This window comes from Callorhinus ursinus, unplaced genomic scaffold (assembly GCF_003265705.2).
Source record: "Callorhinus ursinus isolate GAN/ISIS: 27379988/994484 unplaced genomic scaffold, GSC_fseal_2.0 scaffold1, whole genome shotgun sequence".
NCBI classification, from domain to species: Eukaryota; Metazoa; Chordata; class Mammalia; order Carnivora; family Otariidae; genus Callorhinus; species Callorhinus ursinus.
In genome coordinates, this window is record NW_027397063.1 from 112,606,033 (window position 1) to 112,622,007 (window position 15,975).

General features: G+C 47.4%; 1 protein-coding gene across 5 annotated transcripts in view; it reads left to right on the forward strand.

The window, feature by feature from the left end:
- NMNAT3 (nicotinamide nucleotide adenylyltransferase 3) overlaps positions 1-6,019 on the forward strand; it is a 119,549-nt gene extending 113,530 nt beyond the window's left edge. For 4 of the 5 annotated variants that reach the window (XM_025881471.2, XM_073899396.1, XM_073899393.1 and 1 more), the window contains one exon: positions 4,852-6,019. In XM_025881471.2, coding sequence (XP_025737256.1) covers positions 4,852-5,234 — 383 coding nt within the window. In that variant the 3' untranslated portion in view covers positions 5,235-6,019. The remainder of the gene's footprint in view (positions 1-4,851) is intronic. The other variant, XM_073899395.1, reaches the window with a different exon arrangement.
- Positions 6,020-15,975: the final 9,956 nt, after the last annotated feature.

Consider the following 15,975-nt stretch of genomic DNA (forward strand, 5'->3'; position numbering starts at 1 on the left):
TCTAGCCAGTTGGGGGAACTGCACTAGAGTAGGAATCTAAGAAAGGAAGAGTTACAGCATCTCCTGTATAATCAGCTTTACAACGTTCGCTGTATTCCTCTGGTCTGTCTGCCTCTCTCCCCCCATCTCCCAGTCATGAGCACAGGCAGCCTTCATTCTCAGCCTCTGCCTTCTTTCTGGAGCATCTCTGGCTCAGCAACTACTACAGAGTTAAAGAGACACCGATGATCACCTCCCCAGGCCTGGCTCTGGACTCAGGTGGAAAACAAAGATAGCCTGCCCCGCCCCCGCCGCCCCCGCCCCAAGGCTAGAGACAGGCTGTGAATGGTGGGGAGTCCAGGCATGGATTAGGAAGGCTTCCTGGAGGAGGAGACACTAGTACCAAGGCTCATAGGATCAGAGTACCTTATCTGGGATTAGGGGCAATTTCTGGGCAGAGGGGCAGCTGGGCAAGGCACAAAGGCAGGAAACAGCATAGGTGCTGGGCAAGGCATAAAGGCAGGAAACAGCATAGGTGCTGGGCATTCCTTGCTGCTGGGGAATGCTGGAGCTTCCAGTGACAGGCAGGGAGCCTCTAGTGATGCGGGCGGGATGGCACACACAGGCTTCCAGCCTCTCATACTTTCCCTCTCTGCACCTGCTTCCAGAATCCCTGCCTCAGCTCTTTGCCTGGATGTCCCTCCCCGCCCCCCTTCCCTTCGACTCCCCTTTTGAAAACCTATCTGTCCTGTTAGGGCCCAAGTTGGACCCATGTTCCTGTGAAACTGGTCCCAGCTGCTTTCACGGAGATGGGCTCTTCCCCTCCCTTGGCCAAAGCTCACCCACATTCTTTTCAAATTTATTTTTCTAGGGGCTACTCTGCTTGGCCCTTTAATGTTGGGAGTTTGTTCTTTATCCCCTTTCTTGCTACTCAGACCCTGAGTCCTGCTCATCTTGTTCTCCCCTAAAGTAGCTGTTAAAATAGAGAGTTTATGTTGAATGAAAAGTGGGCTTTTCAATTTACCAAAATATATTAGGGGCTTTAAAAATGCTCATGTCCTTTGCTTGAAATATTCCCCTTCTAGGAATCAGACTGTGGAAATAATTAGAAATTGGGACAAAGATTTATGTAGAAAGATGCTTATCACAGCAGTTTTTAAGCAGAAAATAAAAGCAACCTCCATGTTTAAAGTATAAGGGAATGTTTAAGTAAATTATTCTGTATACATAGTATGAATAATTGAGACAAAAGGTTTTTGGAGAAAGGCTTATGAGGTAAGTAGAAGAAAATCAGGATATGAGCCTGTGTATATAATGTCAAGTAGATAAAAAAATGTAAATATACTTGCACATCTTTTGCATGTCTAAATCAATAGAAAAAAAAACAAAAAATACATGAAAATATTGAGTTTTTGTAGAAAGCAGAATTGTGTTCTACCTTAAATATGTATTTTCCATACATTTTATAATTGACACAGATTTCACGTTTGTAATCAGAGAAAAAAATAACAACACTAGAGCAATTAAGAAGACAGCGGAGTTCTTCCTCAGCATAAATCTGGCTTCTGACCAGGTGGCTTGTATGTTACAGTGACGTATTTGTAAAGGACCTTGTTGTGTGCTGTGTATTTTGTTGCTCACTCGTCTCCCCTGGGACTGCAGATTACGGGCTGAGCTCAGCATGTTCTGGCAGCCAGAGCCCTGCTTTGCCCATCACTCCCGTGATTTGTGGTCCTCCTTGGACTGACCCAGTCATGCAGACAGCCCAGTTCTGGGCTGCTTGGGTGTGACACTTTGGGATGGATGATGCCTCGGTTGGCCCTCTAACAGCCCGACAGTGTGTGTCTTTTGTGCAGGTGGTCCCTGCCCTTGACTGATGAGGCTGAGCACGGCTCAGCAGCCTTCCGAGGATTCCCTTTCCACACAACCAGAGCAGGCACCCCCCCCTCCGCCCCCCACACACACCGATTCCATCTTGCACTGATCTGTTCCACGGTGGCCTTGTCTGGTTAATCTGGGCGCCGCCCTTTAATACCTGGCTTCAGCTCTGGTGTCCTGTTCACCCAGAAGTCTCACACTCCTGAGTGTGTTTTCATGGCCACAAATTCACATTGCATTCAGTCTGTCACTCAGTTTCCTGAACTTCGACAGGAGGTCATCCCCATTATATAACAGAGGAAGCCAGCCTGGCTGCTAGAACTCTCCCAGGCTTCCAGCAGCTCTGAAACTGGAACCCAGGGCTGACTGACCTCAGGGCTGGGTGTTCTTGATATAAAGAGTTAGGGCAGCTGGACATCCAAAGAAAAAGGTCCCGGTGGCACTTCCCTCACTTTCCATGTAAATCTCTGCTTTTAAAGCCTGTGGCTATTCCAAGAAAGCACACTGCCCCCCAAAATGCCCATGGATATCTGATGTATGTCACTACATCGTGGTTAAGACGAATCAAATCGGCAGCCTTTATTCAACACCTCAGACTTACGTACTCGGACTTGGACAGTCAGTACCCAATGTGAAGAGTTTGTAGCAGTGATGTGAATGGATCTGAAAGAGATATGTAATGGTCTCTGAGGACCGCCCAGAGTGGGAGTCTAAGGCATGTGTTGCCAGAAGTCATTACCCCACAGACATGCCTTTGATTTGGGGGATGGGAAGGTGTGAGCACTTGTCCCCTGTAGGCAAGAACTCACGGTGAATTATATTCCTGTCACTGTTAATAAATCAAACAGTGTCTAATATTGAAGCCATTGTGTGGAAACTGCCCACACAAAAATCCACTGAGAGAGGAAGGGGGTATCTTCTGCTCTTTGGGAGGAGGGTGTGCTCCAGGCCTCAGGAGACCCTACAATCAAATGCCCATTGTTTAACCTCCCCCATAGGAAGAGCACATAAAAATCATCCATTAGTTTAAAAGGTCAAAAGCTGGTTTCTTGCTATCTTACAATGGTTGAATAAATAAGATACTGGAGTAGAACCTTACAGATGCAAAATAGTCCAACTCCACGTATGTTGTGAGCAATGGGACCAGCCCAAAGTAGTGAAAAGTATGTTATTGAATAATTTTTAAACGCAGTTTTATTGACTTTAAAAATACTCCCTAAGTGTTGAATAGATGTGTCAATGAATGGGTTAGTGGATAAGTAGGTGGGTAGGTGGATGGATAGATGGGTGGGTGGATGGATGGATGGTAGTTAACACCTATCACACTCTGTTCCGAGCACTGATCTAAGTACTTTATACTTATAAGCTCATTCAATTATAAAATAATCCTATGAGAGAAGTACTCTCAATATGCTCATTTTAAAGTTAAGGTCACACAGCTGTTGAATTGGCAGAGCCAGGATTTGAATCTAAGGTGTCGGGCTTTAAAGTCCTAGTTCTTAACCATGGACAGTTCATGAATACATGCATCAATGTCTGGATATCATTTCATTATACCAATATTATGCTGCTAGAGTGTTTGAAAAGTCTGTAATTTTCTCTGCTGCTTCAAAAATCAGTAAACAAGTCCAGTGCCCACTGTTTCATGGATGGGGAAACTGAGGCCCAGAGAAGGATGGATCAGACCCACAGCAGCCCGTGCCCGACTGAGGCTGAATTTAGACCTCCCCATGACCCCTCCAGTTTCTCACTTTCCATTCCACAGCCGGTCTGGTGCTCCTTTATAAACTCCTCTCTCCGATCCATGTCCAGATTCCTTCCAAGTTTCCACAGAAGAGGAACAGGCTCCACTGACCATTTACATCAGCTCTTTCCCCAGCAGCTGGTATCCCTGAAACTCCTCCCAGCTGAGGTTTCAAGGTGACTGAGAGCTGCCAGCGCTGTAGGAACACAGCCTTTGCCATTTACTGGAGCTAGACTCGGCTTCCAGAAGGACCGGGGATCCTAGTGGCTGCTTCTAGCATGAACTTGCTGTTTCTCCTTTCCAGATTAGCCCATTCCAAAGGGACAGGACCTTGAAGAGTGCCAGGAAAATCCAGGAAGGGCTTCTGGGCTCTGATGAATATACAATCGCCCACCAGCAGGAGGCGGCAGAGCCCAGCAGTTACAAATGCCCCACCTGGTGGCTGGCTGGCTGGCTTGAATCCTGCCTCCTCCTCCTAGACAGTGACCTTAGGCAGATATCCCTCTCCGCAGACCGCTCCAGAGACCCCGCACAACAGTAACACCTACCTCATGAAATTGTTCTGAGGATCAAATGAGATTAAACCCATAAAGCGCTGAGCGATGGTGCTCACATTGAGCACCCAGTAAACGTTAGGCATCCTTTTATCATCACAGCCATCATTCTGTTAGAACAAATGCCAAAGGATTATCCACACTGATCAGTTGTTCTAGAGCTTTGTTATGTTGAAAACAGATGAAAAGGTCACTAGCTGTTGATTATCCAAAGAACCTTTATGCTGAGATTTTACTTATAGAAGAACCAGGTGTTAGGGCTGAAATAGATTGTGAGAAAGGCGGTGACTTGCCTGAGGCCCACAGCTTGCTGGTACTAGGGATTTTACAACCTTACCTTCTATCAGAAGACGGGTTCACAGCCGCCTTTGGACCACTCTGCCATGGGGTCCAGCCACCGCAGACAGACTTTGGTATAATACTGGAAACAAACAAACAAAGCTGTTGTGTGTTTCTTGGCACTTTGCCAATATTAAACAAAAGATTTCTTGACTAAATTATTACTTACCACTGTATGTCCCTGGAGTAGCTTCAGATTCACTTACATGCTTTTTCTTTTGCAGTCATGAACACACATTGAGTTCCCATTACATTCCAAGAAAAGCATCTTGTGCAATTTTCAAACGTAATATGATGTTATCTTTACTGGCCATGGCCCTTCTGTAACCTTGTTGGGCTCCACCCTTGTTTTTCCAGCTGTGCCCGAGCTGAAGCTCCTCTGCGGGGCAGATGTCCTGAAGACCTTCCAGACCCCCAACCTCTGGAAAGATGCACACATCCAGGAGATAGTGGAGAAGTTTGGCGTGGTGTGTGTGAGTCGGACAGGTCACAACCCAAAGGAATACATCTCAGGCTCGCCCATCCTGCGCCGCTACCAGCACAACATTCACCTGGTCAGGGAGCCCGTGCAGAATGAGCTCAGCTCCACGTACATCAGGCGGGCCCTGAGCCAGGGGCACAGCGTCAAGTACCTGCTCCCAGACGCTGTCATCAGCTACATCAAGGACCACAACCTCTACACCAGGGACAGTTCCTGGAAAGGCAGCAGCACCCAGAGGAATGAAGGAAAGACAGACTAGGGAGAGTTAGCCACTCCTCCACAGAGCTTCTCCTGACGAAAGGGCAGTTAAGGTCTTTGGCTTTTTTTTTTTTTTTTAAGGCAATGAGTTTATTTCAGAGGAGTCTTCTGGCCCAGGAAGAGAGAGCTTCTTTTGGGAGAAGGAGCAAGTGCCTCTGTCAAAGCAGTTAAAAGGGCGTGGCAGGTCACTAGAACTAGAGGACAGCTCTCAGAACCTGTCGCCGCAGAGGCCTCCTTATTCGGTAACCGGTGACTGGGGCATACGCACTGAAGGCAGTTCTGCGCCAGGCAGGGCCCCTGAGGGTCAGATCAGAACTGCCCACACACGTTTGCTAACTAGGACCAGGTGCAGCATGCTGGTCTTGATTAGAGAGACTTGACAGGACGCTAATTACCAAACAGTGGGCTTTGTCAACGCCTTGTTCCAACAGAATAATACTAATTGAGGAGTCAGAAATTTGGAAGCCGCTCTTTGCCGATTTACATTGAATCTTCCCTCAAGAACCACCGTCTGCCTGCCTAAGCTGTAGATACCATTTAAACTAAAATCTTTCTAAGGAGTGACCCTCAAACAATATTTTTGATACGGCAGATATCTTTAACACGACTTCTTTTATAAATGCCAGGGCTCCTGATTTCCAGGTTTCTAAAAAGGAACTGAGGTAAAACAGATGCCTTGGCTGTTTTAGAGGATCTTTTTGAACGTTTTATGACTGCCTGCCTGTTTGAATATTGGCAAAGGGATAAATAATAAATTGACATCAAAAAATACTAATGAAAAGTCTCTTTTTTCTTCCTTTGTTATATATATATTTAAAGATTTTGTTTATTTGACAGAGAGAGACACAGCGAGAGAGGGAACACAAACAGGGGGAGTGGGAGAGGGAGAAGCAGGCTTCCCGCAGACCAGGGAGCCCGATGTGGGGCTCGATCCCAGGACCCTGGGATCATGACCTGAGCTGAAGGCAGACGCTTAACAACTGAGCCACCCAGGCCTTATGTATAGTTGTTGCTCTTCTTTTTAGCTACCCCGTGAAACTGGCTACTGTACCAATACAACTGACAGGAATTTAAAAGTTTCTATTTCCAGCTACTAGCAGTGGAGGAAGCAGCTGCTTTTCAACACCCTGCAAAGAGTGCTCTAATCTGAAGCTCTAGGCCGAGGTCTCTGTTCAGGTGGGCCCTAAAGGATGACAAAGAGGAGCTTCACATGTGTTCATGATCTGTCATTCCACTCCTCCTCAAGAAGAGGTTTTAATTGGCCTAATTCTGTTCGAGTTTACTCTTTACACCTGCTCACTGAATGACCGAATGCATTCAGAATGTACTTCTCCATACTTTTACCCTGGTTCATCCTTGCTGCAGATGTAGTCATGCAGAAAAACAAAGGGCCAGCCAGAAGAATCTGCTCTCCCCAAACATATCCCAGCGTTCCTGTGGGTGTCCTGATAGCCAGGAGTAAAGTAGGCAATCAGCATTTCCTGGGGCTAGAGTACCGGGGGTCCCCAGGCCCCCACCCCTGCAACCTCTAATGCTGCTAGCCATTCCCCACCCTGACTGTGCTCTGCACCCCAAGGGGTCTCTACGAACCTTGATAATGCAGGGGACTAGGAATCAAACAGCCTTGTCCACAGCAAGCTGTGTGATTTGGACCAGCTCCCTTCCCTACTGCAAGTCTCGGTTTCTGAAACTCTGAAATGCGGCAGTTTGACTAGAGAGTCTCACAGTTCTCTTCTAGCTCTGATCTCCTGAGGCTCTGAATGCCTCCCTTCAGCCTGCCCACCCTTCTTTGGGTCCAATTCACTTCCGGCCACACTGGAAGTTCTCCAAGGGCAGAGGGTCTCTGTTTTGTTTGCTGATGTATCCGAAGTGCCAAGAAATTTGCTATCCCAAACACGGTCGCAGGATGCAGTGTTTGCGTCCTCTGGGAGCTGGACAGAAATGCAGACTCTCAGCTCCAACCCAGACCTACTGACTCAGAATCTGCAATTTAATAAAATTCCCAAGCCATTCCATGTATGGGCCGAGAACTGTGCCTGTTACAATAAATATTAGCTTTACTTTTAATAGACTGAATATATGATTGAAATATATGATTGCCTCACGTTTACTCTGGTGAATATCTTCCACCTTACCCTCTGAGCAACATTTTCCCACTGTTCTATATGGAGTATAGAAAGAACACAGCTGTAGTATCCAGAAAAAGGGGGTAGTGAGGGATCCTGTGGGTTTGAAGCAGGGTTTCTCAACTTGAGCCATATTGACATTCCGGGCCAGATCATCCTTTCCTGTGAGGGGTTTCCCTGTGCAATTAGGATGCTGAACAGCATCCCCAGCCTCTCTCCATTAGGTGCTAGGAGTACCCACCACCACCTCTAAATATAACAACAAAAATGCCCCCTAGACTTTGCCAAATGCCCCCTGGGGCACAAAATAGTCACCCTGGTTGAGACCCACTGGTTTAAGGATATGGCTGGGGGTGGGGGTATGTACATGAGGAGGGGTTCCTGCATTTCTCAACAGGGCAATTGAGCAGAGAGCAGCTTCAGAATGCTACCTTCTTACAAAGGACTGGTTTGAGAGGTGTTCCCATCACTCAGGAAGTCGTGTTTATTCTAGGGGACGCAGTGCTACTGATGGTGGGAATTAGAAGCCACGCCCTTGACTCAGAGGCACCCCCAACTCCAGTCTCCAGAGTGGGCTTCTCTCCCGTGTGTTTACAGGCTGAGACTTCAGCATGTCCTGTGCCCTCCGTACTGACATCCACAGCCTGGCAAGTAGAGACTCAAGGAGTGGAAGCTAGAAGTCTTGTGATTATAATTTTTGTGATTCAAAATTCAGGGTTCATGTATTTGAATCATTTTTTGTGCACCTCTCATGTACCAAGCACTAGACAACACTAGGAATATAATGATGAACAAAATAGACTGTCTCTCCTCTCGTGAAGCTTACAGTCTTGTGGAAAGGCGGAGGGGAATCAAATATTCCCATGACCAAACATCTGATTACAGACCGGGATGAGGGTTCTGAAGGCCAACACACAGCGTGCCCTGTAGCCAGAGGCCCAGGTTCACCATGAAGTTAATGAAACTGAAGCCCTAGACCTTCACTTGCCCGTGGCCTTTTCAACACCCTGGGGTAGGGGAGGGTGCCTAATCATGTGGGTATCTAAGTTCACATTCATGATTTTTATTCCTTTTCTGAAAAGCCACGTTCAAAATTGTACAAAGCATAGACTCCATAAAACATCAGGGATTCTCCCTGATGACAGAATATAGAGAGCAGGGAAGAGAGGATGGATGTGAGACCTGAAAGATGAATTCACAAGACGTGGGGATGGATGGAGGCAGCTGGGCTTTGGGGCAGAATAAACAACATATGCAAAGGCCCTGAGGCAGAAGAGGGCAAAAGGAGCAGCATGATGAGCTGGATTCATCATCAGCTCCTTAAGGAAGGGGTTCACTATTGCAGTGTGCCCCTCATAGCAGCCATCCTGGAACACCAGCATCTCCCAGTCCCCCCCTCCCCATAGGTTCAGGACACCACACCCAACTAGGCTTGCAGGAGATGCCCTCATCTTTCTGATGCATGGCTGTATCATGTGGCTCCCACCAGTGCTGAGCCTTTACATTGTTTGCTTCTAAAATAACACAACACAACCTACTTTATAATAAAGTAAGCGCATACACACACACACACACACACACACACACACACATCTCTCTCAATTTCTGGACTCTTACTTTGTCTCATTGATTCATGTAGCCTTCTTTTTTTAGTATCAGAAGGGAAAACAGGTATCACCGCTGTGCTCCTGATTTATTGCATTGACACTGCCCCGCATACCTGGTCTCACATTCCTTTCCATTCCCTCAGGCCTTCTTTGCATCTAGTGTGCCAAGGTGTTTTGTTTATTTTGCAAGAACAGAGAAACAGTGTTTTGGCCTCCTGGGTAGATAGAATTTCCAGCCTTAAATAAAGGTTCTCCCATGCTAGCAGATGCTGGCCAAATGAGAAGCTCTGCATCCCAGCCTGAGGAAAGAATTTTTCACTTATGATACTGTCTGTCACTTGGGACAGAATGATGCGAAATCCCATTTTAAACCAATAGCGCACCAGACTTGCAAGGCACGTTTGGTAATTGGGTTAATACACCAACATGAATTTCTTCAGTCCTGCCCTCTGTCTGCCAACAGTGTTTCTGCCTTCACTTTTGGCAAGGGTCTCCATGCACAGACTGTGCCCGATTTCAGTCATGAAGTTATTTTCTTGAACCAGAGCTCAGCATTATAGACACACGAGTGTGATTAACAAACAATCTATAATAATGCATGTAGGCGCACACCTCAGAAGATTTTAGAATTGTTAAAATAGCCCCAGAAAGTCTTGTTCATGGCACCAGAGCCTGTGAAATCTGGAAGGAACCCTAGTATTCATTGGATCCTGCCTTTCTCAAATTATCAGAACGCTGAAATCCCACAATTTAATGGAGTTTCAGTATTAAAAACAAAAAGAATATGGTGTCCTGAGGACAGGTTGGAGAGCCCAGCTTTCCTTCTGGTGAAATCCAGTCAGTCCTACTTTCCATGCATTCCTCACATGCAGCCTCTTCTCTCCAACCCTCCTGATATCCCCCAGCCCGGACCACCATCATCTCTTAGCCAGACTCCTGTCATGGGTCTCCCCAACCCACACTTACAAAGCAGAGCAGCTTTGTGATTGTGCACAAATCTGATCATAATACCTCCCTGCCCAAATTCCTCCCACGACACCATTAAGAAAATGGAAGACAAGTCACAGACTTGAAGAACACATTTACAAAATGTGTATCTAATAAATGACTTATGTCCAGACTATGTAAAGATCTCTAACAATTCAAAAATAAAAAGACTAAAAATCCGATTAAAAGATGATCCAAAGATTGAACTAGACCTGTGTAGGAGAAGGTTAACACAGCAGGACTGATACAGCTATTGAGAAAGGCCTGCTCCTGAGGCTGGCCCTTGGCTGGAATCTGAGAAACTGGCTTTTGGAATAGTGCCTATGATTCTAACTGATAAGGCTGTTTTGTCTACCTGGGGCACGGAGTCCTGCTGCCCCAGCCTGCCTAGGCTGGTACAATGTGACTTGCAGTGAACACCTGCTGTCCTACGAACTTGGAAGTTCAGAAATCATAGCTGGTCTTGCAGGCACAGGGCCTACGTCACTAGCCCACAATAAAACCCTTGGATTCAGAGTCTCAAACAGACTGCCCTGGGCAGAAACACTGCACGCTGTTGCTGCCTTTCACTGGGGGAAGAAGAAGTGTGTTCTGTGTGGCCCCCACCGCAGGAGGAGAACTTTGGAAGCCTTCACCTGGACTCCCTCAGACTCTCCCGGATGTGTCTTTTCCCCTGGCTAGTCCTGCCATGCGTCCTTGCACTGGAATGAGCCACTGCCGTGAGGATAGCTGCCCCTGAGCCCTGTGAGTCCTTCAAGAGAGTCACCAAACGTGGGATCCCAGAAACAATACCCTTTGCCAAAGAAGATACATGAATAATAACTGAGCACTGAAAAGATGCTTGGAACCAATAGTCTCGAGAGACCCACAATGAGATACCACTTTGCACCTCCATGAATGCTTAAAATCAGCCAACAAAATCCCATTCTTAAGAATCGGTCCAAAAAGAGATGCGAACATATCTGTCCACTCACTTGGGTGTGAGTTATTTATAGCAGTGATACTCATTATAGCCAAAAACTGGGAGAATTCAGATGTTCTTCAACTGGTAAATGGAGAAACAAAAGTATCAAGGCAATGGGAAAGTATTCAGCAACTCAAAGAAGGAACCAGTGATAGATACCTACAACAAAACAGATGCCTCTCGGAAGCATGCTCAGCGAAAGACGCCAGACAATAAGACAACACGTTATATGATCCCATCCATTTATGTGAAATTTCTAGAAAAGGCAAAACTGTAGATAGAGGCACAGAGCAGACCAGTGGTTGCCTGAAGGTGGGAGTGAAGACTGACTGCAGGTGGGCACAGGGAACTTGGTGGGGGGAGGGGGTGGGGATAGGAATGTGCTAAAACTAGATTGCAGGGGTGATTGCACAACTCTGTAAATTTACTAGCGCTCATAAAACCACATACATTACATGGGTAAGTTTTGAGGTATTTAAATTATACCTCAATAAAGGTGTTTTTCAAACATCTGAGCTTCCTTTGCTTGCCCTTGGAGTGAAGACCTGACTCCTCCTGGAGTGGCTGCCCAACCCGCCCCCCCCCCCAGCCCCCATGCCCCACCACACACTCCTGCAGCTTGCACCCTGCTCCAGCCCGGCTTTGCTCAGTGTCCCACACCCACACCTCTCCTTCTGTCAGCACTTTCCCTATGCGCCCCGCCCCATGCATGCTGTCTCTCTGCACCCCTTGTCTGAGCTGATTCCCATTTCTTCTTCAGTTCTCCACCTCTCCTTGCCTTATCCAGGAAATGAGACTTGTCTACTCTCCCTGTACCCCCAACTCCCTGCCCTCCTCTTGTGAGAGAATTTCATCACTCTGGAAATGACGGATTCAGTGGTGACTCCAAGGTCCCAGAAAGCAAGAATTCGTCTTGATCATTGTTCTTAGTCCCTAGACAGCTCCTGGCTCAGTAAATATTTCAGAAAATAATACCTAATAAGCATCTTATTTGCTCTGAGGAGCCCATGATAAACATACCTATTTAACTTGATATCAATCAGTGTTTTTGAAGCATGTTTACACACACAGTCCTTCTTATACATATATACTTAATAATAGGTAGAACACGGTACTCAGAGTTGCAGTTTAGGAAGTTCTTATCTAAAGTTTTTCCCCAGTTTTTTGTATTACAGACAATACTGCAACAAATACCCTTATTCATGAGCCCTTACAAACCAGAGCTTTTGCGGGATAGATTCCCAGGCGTGGTATTGCTGGGTCAAATGCTATGTGTACTTTTTATTCTAATCGATGTTACCAGATTGTAGAGACTAGATTTTCTTTTTTTTAAGTAAATTGATTTTTTTTTTTTTTTTAGGGAGACTCATAGAGCTGCTGAAATTCTCATTTCCCTATTCCTTTGCAAGGAGTCACCTTCATTATCTTTTATACAAACCAAAACGATATCCATCTCTTTATCTCTATAGATAATGTGTGCTAATGAATTTCAGGAACTCACTTACCATAGAGAGACACAGCAATTTGCAGGCCAACATTGTTCCTGGTATGTTCAATGGGTGACTAAAAGCAGGTTGTCTGGACGGATGGTGGATTTATGGGGGGGGTGGGCAAATGGCTTCCACATCCTACTCTCACACCAGGACAACCATGCTAGCCGCCATGCAGCTCTTGCAATGTCCTGGCAGGCAGAACAGCTCAGTCTCCTGCCCCCCTACGCCCGCCCCACATGCTCCGTTCCTCCGGGCTGGCTGGGGGCTGGCTGCCTGGAGGGCTGACACAAAGGCTCCTTCCTGGGCCTATTACCATGACTGCACCTCTTTCCTCTGTGGTAGCTCTCCTGTCCTGACACTTGTCAGTGGCTCCCCATTTCCTACAGGGTAGAGTCCAAATGGCTTGTTAGAGCAGACAAGGTTCTCCATGGCCTGGCCTTACTTGTTTCTTCACATTTTCTTGCACTGCATCAGACCAACCCGTCCCTCCAGCCCCCACGGCTCCCCTCAGCCCTGAGTCACCATACTCGATTACCCCACTTTCCCTGAAGATGCCAGGCTTTCCTCCAGCTCCCTGCTTTTGCATGCGTCCCTCCCTCTTGGGAGTGTCCTCTACACCCTCGGTCAGGCAAATCCATACTCATCCTTCTAAACTTTGGCCCTGTGCCCAACCACCAGCTTGTCCCGGAAGCACTCCATACAAGCCTCTACTCGTTACATTCCTGTCTCCCCTAGACCCTATCTTCCTCAGGCCGGCGTCTCTCTCCGTCTCTCTCTTCAGCATCTAGCCCAGTTCCAGGCACCTGCCAGGTGCTCAGGAAGTGTTTGCTAAAAGGACCTATCAACGCACAGCTTTGACACTTGCCCCAGTTCTTCTGCTGAGGATCCACTGCGCTCATGTTCCCGGGTGTGCAGCCCATGACCAGGTGCTGTGAGGAACATGGAAGGAATCTGAGGCACAGTCGCTGGCCACCGAGCATCGACAGGGCCTCTGGGGGAGCCAAAGCAGGCGTGCCAAGTGTGTGCACGGGAGAAAGAGCTCTGTCCCCCTGAGGCAGTGTGGATGAAACAACACGACTGGGAGAGCCCAGGGCTCTCAGAATCCAGGAGAAGGGAAGAGGGAGAGTATTTGGGCCAGGGGACCTCAGGGAATAAGGCTGGGCTGGGAGAGTTCCAGAGACGGATGAAACTACCAGTGCCGGAGCAGAAAGACGACATGGGGCGACTGGACTGCAGGGGGAAAGGGTACAGACGGGGCTGGGAAAAGACACTGAGGCCAGATGGTCAAGGGCCTCAAATGACAAGAGAAGGAAACTAGAATTTACTGTGGATGTGTGCTCCCGCGTCCTCAAAACTATGCTACGAGGTGATGGCTCAGAGACATCAAGTGACTTGCCCAAGATCATACAGCTAGGAAATTGTGAGCCTGGGATTCAAGAGCAGTCTGACTCTAAAACCCAGGTGTGTTCTTGCCCTGGATTCTGTCAGTCCAGGGGCAGTGGGCAGGACAGACCACGAAGGAAGCTTCCAGATGAGAAGGGTCTTCACAAAGATTATTATAATGCAATTTGGAATGGGTTTTTGGTCCCTAAATTGATGAGCTCCTGGCCTATTTCTTCCTTTTCTGGAAGCACAAACCTCCCACCAGCTGCCTAAAAAGCGTATTCACCCTCCAGTGCTTCTAAGGAGACAGGCGCTAGACGGAGGTCTTGAGGCCAGCCCTGAAACTGATTGGGGATCTTGGCCCACCCCACCCCTGCCTCCCTTCCCTTGGAGGCCACCTCCCCCTCAGCACGGGTCAGCACAGCCCTGCTCTGTATCCGCTCTCAGGGCGGTCCTCAGAGGGCCAGGTCACGTGCTTCCTGGAAATCAATGTGTGTTTGACCAGCTGCCTCCCTTCCATCCCTCATTGTATAATTCTGCCCCAGGAATGCAAAAACATTGGTCTAGCAAGATTTGTTCTTTTTAAATCTGGCTGGAGCCTCACTAAGGTGCATTAATCTTTAACTGTTTATAGATTTTTCTGCTTAGAATATATGCCCCGTGCTTTCATTTCACATGGGGATTCAAGTTCTGCTTCAATATTGATGATGACTTAGGAGACATATTTTTCTCTCTGGGATTTTCTTCAGCGGACTTATCTATCAGATCCAGCATGCCAAGGCCCCCATAGATCTTTGCCTCATTCGGGAGACCGTAGCTGGTTAAGACCTTGGGCTTTGGGTCAGACAGAGCCAGACACGCATGCAGTCCCCAGCCCTGCCACTTCAGCCATGTGACCTCAAGAAAATCACAGAACCTCTCTAAAGCTCATTTTCTTCTGAAAACCAAGACCCGGTGGAGTCATATCTTACGCAGGGTGCTATAATCAGCACAAAGCGCATAGATGGTTGTTCACAGTTACTTCTGAGAGCCCTCAGCTCTGCAAGGACTGCAGCTGCTAACCCACCCCTCCTACCCCTCACCCTTTTCTTTCTCCCCTCTTCTTCCGGGGACAGCTGCCTACTCCTTCTCTGTCCACTAAATAAACCTGTCGGGGCTGCCTCCAATCTTCCCTTCACCCAGCACCTTCTATTAGCTCCATAAGAAGGCCCAGGGTAAAGTACACAAAACCACCATCTTCCTTAAAAGGCAGGGCAGTGGGAAAAGTTGTAAAAACATATAGTTCATATTTCTTTTTCAAATTTATTACTGGCCAAAAGTATTTTAAGAGTTATCATCCAAAGTGAAAGCACGAAATAAATCTCCTGTTTAAGTTTCAACTTCCGGAGTACCTCAGGACTGCCCAGGAAAAGTGATAAACAAACAAACAAACAAACCTGGGCCTCCTGGAAACAAAGCAAATGCACGTGGGTCAAGAATCAGTCAATACTTAGTCTTCTATCTAAAACTCAGCAACGGCTGCTTCTAGCTGCCCACCTTCTCAGATAACCTGCCCCCCACCTCCCACTTTAAATCCCTTTATAAGCCTGTCCCAAGGGAGGCATGCTGACTGGCCAGCAGTAGGCAGATAAATTATATTGACCCCTTTCTCACCTTTTAGTGGCTCCGGTATCACCTAATTGCTAACGCCATATCACTTAAAAATTCCTTGAGTAGGGGCGCCTGGGTGGCTCCGTTGGTTAAGTGTCGGCCTTCAGCCTGGGTCATGATCCCGAAGTCTCTGGATCAAGTCCCACGTCCGGCTCCCTGCTCAGGGGAGAGCCTGCTTCTCCCTCTCCCTCTGCCCCTCCCTCCACTTGGGCTCTCTCTTGCTCTCGCTCACTCTCTCTCTCTCCAATAAATGGATAAATTCTAAAAAAAAAAAAAGAAAAAAAACAATTCCTTTAGTAACAGCTTCTGGCCAAAAAACCCCACATCACCGTCATGACATGACAAGGCATGGAGTCATGACACCCCCAGTCTTCCCGTCTACCATATTGCTCCTCGGATGAAATGACCATTTAAAGACCGAAATCAGACTAACACTCAGAGACGGACCTCTTCTCATTCCCTACCAGCTATGCCACTGTACAAGATGCTATCTCCCAGCTGAACCAGTGCCCTGGGGGCCATCCTGTCAGGT